Here is a 12047-nt window from a genome sequence, read left to right on the forward strand (position 1 = left end):
TACCAAAACCGCTGACTCACAATTCAGCCTAATTACTGGGCTCAGCTAAATAGTAGATTTAGCTTGCTGTGCCACTATTCCTCACTGTGACTGACAGTCGAGAGAGCAATGAATTGACCATTCAGCAAGCTCGTGCATTAGTATGATTGGTTGTTGTGAGCAAGGGCACCTTGGCTTTAAATTCTATAGCTCCACTGATACAGATATATGACGACGGAGGCGGTAGCGTTCACACGCTGATTTTACGAGCATGTCCCGGTGACGGATGGCTCTGCTTCTCACTATCATCATAGGAAGGTGAAAACATTGACAATGCTCTGTCTCAGGCAGTCGGTGTTCGTTGAGGGGGGGGGGGGGGGGGGCAGGCAGGTATCACGCCTCATCATGTCTTTGCTGAAATTTGACTGACGAGAGTTGTGTGCTGTAAACAAACATCTGCCATAAATAAAAAAATTTAAAAAAACATTTGCTCCAGCGTTTGTGTGCAGATGACTGTGAAATGTTACGGCTGTCTCTCCAGATGCATGAACTAAAACAGTACACACACTCTAAGAAATTCATCCGCATCCACATGTTGCCTCAGCAATTGTTTGAATGTGTGTCCCTCACATTTCCACTATTTGGCAAATAAACTGATTAAAAACAGTAGAACTACAGTACAGTATGTCTTAAGTCTCCGCACTTTCAATGACAATAGGCCCAGCAGTGTGACTCTGTGCTCTCTATTTTTCAGCTCCTTGTGATGCAGATGCCTTCTTCTGTCACAGTAACATGTGCATAAACAACACTCTGGTGTGCAATGGTATGCAGAACTGTGTCTATCCCTGGGACGAGAACCAATGTAAAGGTGAGCTGCTGCATGTAAATTCAGCAATTGCACTGCTTTATAGCCGTGGTGGTACTGCTACTGCATTTATGTAAGTTTGAAAAACATTTGTATCTCTGTACATGGACAGATACTGCGTTTGAAAGTTTCAGCACCATGGAGAGTGACAGAGAGGAAAAACTGGGAACGTAGTTGTTATTTATGACACCGAAGAATCGTTGAATTATTGACTTTTCTAATGCGAGTGATGTTGTACAAGCTGAAAATTCCCTCCAGGCATTTTATGTATTAAAATACAGTTTGGTCTCCTAAAAAAAAAAAAAAAAAGGAAATCCAACTATATTGAATAATTGCTGCTCCTCGGTCTACTCCTCCTTTCACTTTGAACATTTCAGAATACATAAATATAATTATTTGAAAGCTTTGTCAGCAGAAAATAACATTTGTATTCCAATTACTTGGGGTTTCTTCACTGTACAGTTTGATCAACACATCGAAATTGGGCACTTCTACACTGTTACGCTAAGACGTAAAACTCACTTTAATGTAGCACATTTTGATAACATTGATATGATGATATCAGATAAGATCCCAACAGGTAATGGATATAAACTTTCAAATGTATTTCAAATTGTCCAGAGTTTGGTTCAAATGTATGCCCCAGAAGAGCAAACTTGTAGAAAAGCTTGTTGAAAGTGTTTTTATTTAATTTATTTCTTTATTTTTTTTTCCCCTGTGCTCCCTGATTTTGAGATTCTGACACTTCCTGCATTTCCTCTGTGGCTCAGCCCCTGAACTCCTCTCTGAATGTAGAAGCAGCTTGATCCATTCATTGATCCCACGTGTCCTACGGTCAACTCCATAACCTTCGCTTCGAAATGACACTTTCTCACATAGATATGTTTGTTTTAGTCAGCGTCCACACAATTAGAATTAGCTGGGTTGTATTTCTTCTTATTAAACCATGTGTTCTTTGAGATTTCCTTAACTATAACAGTATTGCAAAACAGATCGGATGTAATTTTTACCCGTGGTTTTCGAAGTATGGTGAGGCCAGGGAGCTTCAAACTCACAGCATGAAAAATCTGGGTATCAGTAGAATTCTTTGTATTCTTTTTATTATTTTGGGAAAAATTTTATGGTAAAAGGGTGTAAATGGGAGATAAAAGCCAATATATTGTTGTAAAAACACATTTTAGTAGTGATTTTAAAGTGTAATGGAGGTTTGACATTTATGACAGGTGAATAGAATAGAGTAGAATAGAATAGAATAGAATAGAGTAGAGTAGAGTAGAATAGAATCTGCAAACCATTTGGCCAACATTCATACAAAAATGACTATTTGACATTAGTATTTTTTAAATTAGTTATTGTATGAGATCAATTCTGTTCCGCTAGTTTTAATACAGAATTCTCCCTCAAACAGATGAATTGTACAGAAACTAAGCTTGTGTATTGTGTTTGTACACCATTACTCTTCGAAGCTTTAAGCAGAGCCGTTGACAAATGGCTCCAATTAGGCAAATCCCTGAATGAACTATCACTGACATAGATGAAGATACCTTTCCACCCCACAATTTGATTTTGAAATTGTGCAGAACTCAGCAAGAAGAGGCCATGTTTCCCAGTGCGCTGCTCTGTCTTCCTCTCGTGCCCCGCTCCAGGAATGCATGGTGCCCACATTTGTCCTCGTTAGTGGTAAAATGTCAAGTTTCATTCTTTTCTCCTCTGCACGTCTAAATGTAACCATTTACCATCAGTGAAGCTGCAGTATGACTTCATCCTGTGTCTAAATGTCGCAGATCTCCTCTCTGATTGGCTGGATGCACACTGTTTGTCTGTACAGTTCTTTAGAGATTCTCCTGTGATAAATAGAATATGGCTTTGACTCCGCGTGACCCGGGCGTCCATCTGTTTGGTGGCTAATGGAAGTCACGGCCTTAATCTTGTACACGATAAGGTCCATTTGTTAGGGCATTTCTTCACACATGAGGCACGATTTCTCTCCCTTTGGGCTGTTCCAGAGAAAATTCCTGATCTTGTGGGTTTGCTCACATTCCCACTCTTAACAGTAAACATATCTGGTTTTGGATCAAGTGGATGAAATATTTCCAAAATGCAAATGAAATAGTCCTTTAATTTAGAAAGAGGACAGGTTTTTACCAGTTAATGTTGAGTTTTGTCAGCTGGAAAAAACACATTTTATGCAGTTTCATTATATCTTAGTGGAAGGGCACATGATATTAAAAAAAAAAGAGAAGGTTTTAATTGTCTTTCTTTATAATAAGGCAGATCTGAATAGTTATGCAAAATGAAAGTTTATACTTTCAATTGGCATATATGATTTCAGTTTTGTGGGTGATTAAATAACATTATTAGGGACATCACGTGCAAACAGGATTCGTGAAATTCAGGTTTTGTGTGCACTGTTCTGTTTACATGACAACAATCTGCTGCAAACGGCATAGTTTGTATTGGCATTGGAATTGGATGTGTTGGAGGAAATTCTCAAACATTTCAGAGCATTACAGGAAATCTGAAATTTGGCTAAAGCAAGCAAAAGGCATCTGGGACCTGTCACAAAGTGAACGCTATCAGAAAAATGAAAAGTGACCAACAGTTCCAGAAAAGATTGGAAGATCAGAAGCAGTGCAGCATGGAAAATATATCATAATAAAGTCTGCACATAACAGTTGAAATGCATCTCGCCACAATAACAGCAGAATCTCTGCTTAATGCCGAGACCTTTACGTCTCGTTTTCAAATATGTGAAATACAAACACAAGTTTAAACAACACAAACATGTTCACATGTTATAATTCACGCTGTGTTGTACATTAATCTGTCAGCATAAACTCTTCTCAATATTTTGCATGAGCTGGAGCACATGACCGATTCAAGTTCATGATTGCAAAGGTGTCAAATCAGTCGGGTTTGATTTGAGTGTCACAATCGTCATCTGTTTCTTCCACATGTTTCTGCACACGCGTTTGTGTTCTTTTTGTTCAAGTTTGCACAAATCTTTTGTTCAAAGACCCTTTATTCATGAACAGAAGGTGTTTTGACTAATATAACTTTATGATGTCTTATATACTCAATACATTAGACACATGAATGGTCACATTTCAGGGTCTTTATAACTAATCTGCTTTAGTGGAATTCCTGAAAAACTTCCAATTTCGCAAAAAAAAGAAAAAAAAAGGAAAATCAAATATGCCATGTTGAAGTGGACCCCGGCCTGAATGTATGGATGCTGGTCAGTTTGAACCCTCAACACCTTCATACCCGAATTAACAACTTTAGCCATTGTTAAATGTAAGATTGGGGGTTATTACATACAGTTCCTTTTTTTTAATGAACTGAGCCACATTAAAGCTTGAACAGCAGGTACAAAATGATCATTTGATTTATGAAGTCATGATAATACTGAGGAAAAAACAAAAGGTAAAACAAAATGTTTGTGTTTAAGAGCAAACAACACAATGAGTGAGGGAAGCGTACCTCTTGTAACTCCAACATGTGAGTGTTAAGGGTAACGGTTCAATCTGAAAGTGGTACCAATTAGTCTGGATCTGCTTTCACGGTGTTCACTCTTTGTAGTTGGTTAAATGCTCCGTTGGTTCTGCCACGTCTCTGTTTCTGTACAGAGAAAAGGAAAGCCAACATCCTCGACAACCTGAACAACACAAATGGGACCATCATTGGTGTGACCTGCTGCATCGTCCTCATCCTCCTCATCGTCTCCGTCATCGTCCAGATCAAGCAGCCACGTAAAAAGTACATCTTGCGGCGCGAGGACTTTGACCCCACCATGTTCCAGGAGGTCTTTGAACCCCCGCACTATGAGCTGTGTACTTTACGGAGTGCCACCACACCCACAGCGGCCTCCGCAGATTTAGTCGACTTGGCGGAGGACTTTGAGAACTACCACGCCCTCCGCCGTGCCTCCTCACGCTGCGTCCACGACCACCACTGTGGCTCCTCCTCCAACCCCGGCTCCGCCCACATATCCCAGCTGTCACTCAGTGGACGCGGGAGCCGCGGGAACTTGAGCGCCCGCGACGCGGCGGCCGCCACTCTGCTCACAGACCTTCCGCAGCCGCCCATGGCGGTACGGCCTTTGCTGCCGTCCACGGGAAACCGCAGGAGCATCCTGGTCATGAAGCACAGCTACTCACAAGAGGCAGCGGACAATGGATGCGACCTGGACGACGACCTGGACGAAGTTCCCACCACCAGCCACCGGCTTTCACGCCACGAAAAGGCAGTACAGCGGTCAGTATCCATTGATTTCTGATGAGGGCGAAACGGCAACTCAAGAGTTAACAGTGGGGATGTTTGAAATGTGTGTGGGATATTTACATTTCGTTTTGTGTTCCTCTTATTTTAGCTTTGTTCTTGCTCACATTGTTTTTTTTAATATTACAATAACCTTCATTTTTGCATTGATCCTTGTTATTCCCTATTTTTGTACCATTTAATCAATTCCACAAAGGGCTAAATTACAACAGAAAAACACGTCTCCGTCTCGCATGCAAGTATTTGAACATACAAATATCCCCCAGCTCGCGTTCTATATATGGTGAATTGTAGCTCAGCTGCGATAAACTCTACTGTGCTCTGAGGTTTGTGACAGATCTTTAAGATAATCCAGACCTCTTTTTTTTAGCAGATGTTAATCCTGTGATAGTCCAGTTTTGACTGTTAACACAAGGGCTTGAATTGGTGCCTCATTGAGATGACTTATTTTATTGACATGAATGCAAATCGTTTGAAGAGAATCTGTATTTGTGATACTGAAAATGTTTGACAGATAGTCTATGAACAGCAGCTGAACATTGTGGCATGAACACTTTCTATAACAAAATTTTTGCACCTTGACTGCTTGAAAAGCAACCGTACATGTTTACAAAAACACAATGTGACGATATCCGAGTACATTTTTGCAGAGATCACTTTTAAAATGCAGCATTCACGTGCATGCACTTTCTACGTACCACTTTGCCGATCATTAACTGTGTTATTTTTTCTACAAGTCTGCATGCAAGGCTGTTAAAAGCTATCAACGCACTAATGAAGTTTATTGCTTTTGCGTATAGCACATTATGCATTCTGACCTCTCTATGCAAAAGGAGTTTGATATTAAATGAAAGAGCCATGACATTTCAGGTTCTGCCTCATTGGCTCATTGAGCAAACATGAATCAGAGTACAACACAACTAGGGTCTAAGAGACAATCTCAAGGTAAGCACCCTTATCCAACAATCAACATCTCTATATGTTGTTGTGTAGTCATCATTTGCCCAGTCAGTATATACTTTATGTGAGTTCTTTTCTCCTTTTCTGTGATTTTTGCACAGATTTATTCTTCATTTATCCGTTATAATTTTGTTTTTTTCTTTAATTGTTCATTTCCGCCAAGATGGTTTACTTGCTTGCGGCCATCTTGCCCTCTTCGTGATCTTGTTTGAACTTTTTGTGATGCTCAGATTGATTGTATGTCCTCTTCCTGTGAAGACATACATTATATCTCTCCGTGGATATTCATTGGCATGGACTTGTTTAATCATCTTTAATTGAGGCTGTTATCAGTTGATATGTCTAACACTTCCACATTTCTCCTAGTAGGACTACAGCTAATCATTTAAATGGCTAATGTACAGAAAATGAGTGACGTCCACATAAAAGGACAGAAGTGACAGCAGACCCAGGCACAGATGTTTTTGTCATTCAGTTATATTTGCCTACAGTCAAGAAAGCACATCCATTGTTACTGATCACACACTTATTTAGACGTCCACGGTAGATTTGCATGATCTGTGTCAGTTGTAGTATTTGATTTCATGTTTGGTTACGTAATTATAAAGTGTTTTTTTTTGCCTGTGTGTAACATTTCATGTGTATATGCTCCAGTTGTATGCGATCTTGAAGGTGCAAAAAGCACAATACAGATCAACAAATGAGATTCACAGATTTGTATAATGATAACTTTTCAAATTTTTTGATATTGTCTTAATAGTTCAAAGCTGACTTTGGTATATAAAAAAAATTAAAGCAAGGACAGGGATATACAAGGTGACGCCTGCAGCTTCATGCCTGCATGTAATGGAGCTGTCACATCAAGTGCTACCCATTGTTTTGTCTTTGAGTGTGAAAAATGTGTTGTCCTGACCTGTGTGTGTCTGCTTATATTCTACATTATGTTGCATTGTCTCCATCATGTAGACTTCTTGAGAATAGTGCAATCCTGGATCAGTACGAACGGGCATCACTGACATATGAAAAAGCGGAGCGGAGATTTACACCAGCATGATGCTGATGATGATGATGATGATGAAGGGACGCTTTGACGAAAGGATACTGATTGTGTATTCATGTGCACACGTGAACACACAAGGACTATATGAAAGTACTCCAGCGTCAATGCTGTGAAGTGAGAAGGTTTTGTAAATGAGTTAGCTCTGTGCTCTACATACGATGTGAACCTCTATGATCTCCATGGTTGACCAAGTGTGGACACTAGAAACATATCTGTCATTATCATAGATTCTCCACTGATAACAAAATTAATGTGACCTTACATCTTCAGGTTGATTTTTTATCTTTTATTTTTTTGTAGCATGTGTTTCTCAGTTTTGTGCAAACATATGATTTTAGTAGCAAACTATAGATGCTTGCAGTTTGTCAACTCTAGTGATTATTTATTTTACAGCAAATTGGAATTAATTGCCACTAATAACTAACTAAATTCATTTTACTTCTGTTGGAGTAAACAGAAGCGTTTTTATTTAGGTAACAAATCAAGGCCAAGTTGTATGGCTTGTGCATGCTTCTTCTATTTCCATTAAAACACTAATATCAATATTAAAAATAAAAAAACTCCCATCTACTAATGCATTAGTCATGAGCATAAGATGTGGTTTTTAAAAGCCTCTTCAAAGTGAATTAATTGCATTGCATGTTGTTGCGTAGCTAAACCATTAAAGAGCATTATGCAACTAAATTTCCAACTCGTTCTTTTCAACTTAAACTCCCTTTTGAATATGATGACTAACTTTTCGACAGGCATTTTTAGTTTAACAGAGTGCTTGCTTTTTTTTGGCAAACGGGTCTGTTTGACTTCTAACTCTCTTTTACCGTCTGAGCCTAATATCTTTGTATTAAAACAGACTTTTTTTACTAAAGCAAACTCAAGCAATGACAGTTTTTACAATTACTCAAATTACCTTTCAGGGCTGATTTTACTGATGCTTTATAAGATAAAATAACCGTTAATCTTCACATTTTCTCCCCCATTTTGTTTAGTTTCTCCCCAAACCCGGCACACACACATCATCAATATCTCACAATTAAAGATTCTTTTAATGCTCTGTTTGTTGCATCTGATATACACTTCAGTGGACTGTCCAAAACAAAAGTGTATGTTTCATGAAGCAGGATAATTAAATAAATTTCTATTATTTTTCCTTTCTTTTTATGATTGTTCTAATATTCAAATTATCTGACAGACAAGTTAAACAACTCTTCTTTTAGTCCAAATTAGAATTTTGAACTTTGAATTCTAATACCATCCACTGTTGGCAGTCTGTTTTGTATACACTGACCAGCCATAACATTAAGACCAACCACCTGATATTACGTAGGTCTCTTTTTGGTTCCTGAAAATAAACTGTATTCTGATATTAACATGTCTGCAGAAATTAGGGCTACAGCAGCTTGTTTTCAATCACAATAACACGGGTCTTCATTCCCCACGTGTGACCTTGTTACTGCTTAACTGCTTTTTCATCCTTGAATCTCTTTTAACAGATCTCGCTGCAGAATGGGAACCCGCCAAGAGCTGCAGTTTTTGAGATGCTCTGACTTGATCGTTTAGCCATCACATCACATTTCAAACATTTTTTCCTGCTTTTGAGATGTTAATTTTTAGGACAAAGTATTCACTTACTGCCACCTAACAATAGGTGATATGATGAGACAGAGAAAGCCAGTGGTATTCACATGACCCCCTTAGTGGTCATAATGTTATGGCTGATCGATGTAAGTAGCAATGACTGTCTGCGTTGTGTGGAAAGTGAGGGATCAGCACCTCTGAGCACAAAGACGCCAACACATTATAGTCACACGTTCCTGAATATTCCTTACCTTACACTGTCATTGTCTATTTTTTTCTTACTCTTACAGTTTTACTGGTATTTTTCATCTGTGAGTGTATTTTTCTTTTTTTCTGTGTTCAGTGTTGTGTGTATTATTTACTGCTTCACTCTCTTTCTTCCATATGCACAGTCATACGCAGACATATATTCCTGCAAAATTCTCAATAAAAGACGTTTTCTTTTCTGTACACGCATTGCTGACTTGTTGTGTGTTGTCTGTTTCACGACGAGATGTTTAGAAGAACGCAGAGCACAGCTGCCACATGTACTCATTGCTCTTTTGCCTTCTGTCTCTCTCTTCTTCACTCTCTCTTAACTAAAACCCTCACACAAAGTCACAAACTCATCTGCCAATTTGTAGATGGAGGTGGACACCCTACTAATTAAGTAAGTCTGAATCAATCCAATCACACGCAGCCCAGGCAGCTCTGGATAAGAGTGCAGGGCCCACAGCGGACCTGAAGTAATCGTGTTTTTATTTCTCTGCAGATACGTCCGACAGATGCATCACTCTGCAACTGCATCCTGCCGAGTTTGACGGCATTCGGAGCTAAGGTTTCTCTCCCATGTGCATCTTGATTGAACTGTTGCCATCAGCAACGTTACAAATGTAGAGTGTTGTGATGAGGAATTTCTATTTAAAAAAAAAAGGTTTGTGATGTATGCATCTAGTCTTTTTTCTCTCTCTCTCTATCTCTATCTCTATCTCTATCTCTATCTCTATCTCTATCTCTCTCTCTCTCTCTCTCTCTCTCTCTCTCTCTCTCTCTCTCTCTCTCTCTCTCTCTCTCTCTCTCTCTCTCTCTCTCCTTTGCTTTGGACTACAGAGGTGCATTTTCCTATCTGGGATTGATGAGCCATGGAGTTCCAATAATTTCAGACACAGGACTGAACTTTTTCTTTTGTTTGTTTGTTTTGTTTTTGTTTGTTTTTTGAGAAATACAGTACCTTTAATGTAAAGATGTTCGTGGAGAAAAGAAAAAGAAAATCAGGTTTTTTAAATCATTTCCATGTGATGCTCAAATGATGGAACTGCATATTTCAGCAGTGGATTTTCTCATAGTTCCTATTTCGATGTCATGTCTTTACAGTAGAGTATCAGGTTGTTTTTTGTATCAAAACACTAACTGAAAGGACCGGGTGAGAAAACAACCAAACAGGATGTATGAAATAAAGTGACGTTAAACTGCATTATTGGGTGCAAACATGATTCTACTGGCTCATCAACTAACCTTTGTTTAACGTCATTTTTCTAATGCTTTTATGTACTTGTTTTTATGTCTTTCTCCTTGTCATATCACATTGCATCGTGGTGTTCTTTTCAACCATTTGCATTTTCATTTGATAACACATTAAGATAATGCTGGACCGAATGTTTTCAATAAACTAATGTTTACCGATTTTATTGTGATCTAATTTCCTGTTCTATTATCTTGTCATCAGCACTGCTTCTGGGAATGTTTGAATTAGGTTTGGGATGTTAACTAATTGACGGAAGGAAATAGACATGGGAAGAAGTACAAGAGAGCATTGTGTAGTGTCACTGCCTTTCTGGCAGTTTATGTGTAATGTAAAGTTTTCATTGTATTTCCCCTCTCTCCCGTGAAGTTTTTACAACTGTTTTGGTTCATGGCAAATAACAATAGCATCACAAATAGACAAATATAAAAGAGCTTTCTACATTGAGATTGCCTCTCCCCCAATGTTTGCTTACATGAAATTATCCAGGTATTTAAGTTTTCAGTGATGAAATGGTGAGTATTTTACCTTATTGCTGGAAAAGGCTGAAAGTGACTGCAAACTTCGGAAATATATTGTGCATAGAAAATCAATAAATTAAGTTTTTCTTAAAAAAATTAATTTAAAAAAAGCAGGTTTTAAGGATTTTGAGCTCTTTCGCCAGATTTGGAACAAAAGAAGTCCCTGAAATACCCTGTTTTCTTCTTCATAAGGTACATTAAATACCACCCTGAATTGGATCAGCAACTATATGGGAATTAGTTTTTAATTTTAAAAGGTATCTTCTAAGTTTGGAAATTAAACCATATCTGTTGGTCTAGAAATACAACACCTCAAACTATTCTTTTTTTTCCAATAAATACTCATTACTTCAAACCTACTTTGGACAAACCAATAGACGTACTTAAATTCTTGATTTAAGTAAAAGTAAAAACATCTGAAATGTTCTAAAGCACAAAAGTAAAAGATGAAATTTAAATTCTGTTTGAAAACTATTTGTAAACATTGACACCATCTTAATGGCTCACAGTAAACTAAATCATATTCTTAATAAAGGACAGGTAAAAACAGAAGCATAAAAAGTGTGTTGAAATACTTTCATTCAACAAAAAGTGCAATAAAAAATTTTTTTTTTAACTTGTTTACTGAATTTACTGAAAAGCAAATACTTTTGAAATGTACTGCAAAGTATTTATGTTTAACGTAAAAATGCCGTTTTTATCTTTAATGATACATGATGGGTTTTTTTTAGGCATGATACAACATAAATAAGACATGCAGGTACATACACAACATAAATATTGTTTGTAAAATTATGCCAGCAGTGAAATAGAACGAACTTTCAGTTTTATCATTTTAGTCAAAGAAACAAAACTTAAACCGGCCAACCTCAACTTCAATACTGATGATTACTTTTAACTTTCACTGTAACTCTGAATGGGAATCCACTGAAAGAAATAAGGATGCAGTTTTAACAATGTAAGGAGTAGTAGAATGTACATATAGTGTATGTGTGTTCGATTACATGAAGTAGAAGTAAAAATTTCTCAGATAATCAAGTGAAGTGTAGATACCCGAAAAATCTACTGAAGTACCGTAATATGTGTTTTGTATAAGTTATTATTACTTACCGACATTTCCCACTAACAGTAGAGCATCATTATTTGAAATCACTGCTTTTATTTCCCGACTTCATGAACTATTCTGAAACACAGGTAAATCTAAGATATACATGGTCGGAGTCCTCATAAAAAGAAGTATTGAAAAGCGCTGATACAATCCTTTAATGTTGTCATATTATGGTCTATTATGTGTGTGTGTGTGTG

At 37.7% G+C, this 12047-nt stretch overlaps 1 protein-coding gene across 2 annotated transcripts in view; it reads left to right on the forward strand.

Annotated features, from left to right (window-relative positions):
* neto1l (neuropilin (NRP) and tolloid (TLL)-like 1, like) overlaps positions 1–7139 on the forward strand; it is a gene marked incomplete at its 3' end in the record, with an annotated part of 80112 nt that extends 72973 nt beyond the window's left edge. Inside the window, exons 9-11 of one of the 2 annotated variants that reach the window (XM_080489675.1) lie at positions 734–847; positions 4474–5101; positions 7052–7139. In XM_080489675.1, coding sequence (XP_080345801.1) covers positions 734–847; positions 4474–5101; positions 7052–7139 — 830 coding nt within the window. Of the gene's footprint in view, positions 1–733; positions 848–4473; positions 5102–5995; positions 6057–7051 lie in introns of those variants that run through there. The other variant, XM_080489676.1, reaches the window with a different exon arrangement.
* Between the last annotated feature and the right edge of the window lie 4908 nt (positions 7140–12047).

This window comes from Lipophrys pholis (genome assembly GCF_963383615.2).
Source record: "Lipophrys pholis genome assembly, chromosome: 20".
NCBI lineage: Eukaryota > Metazoa > Chordata > Actinopteri > Blenniiformes > Blenniidae > Lipophrys > Lipophrys pholis.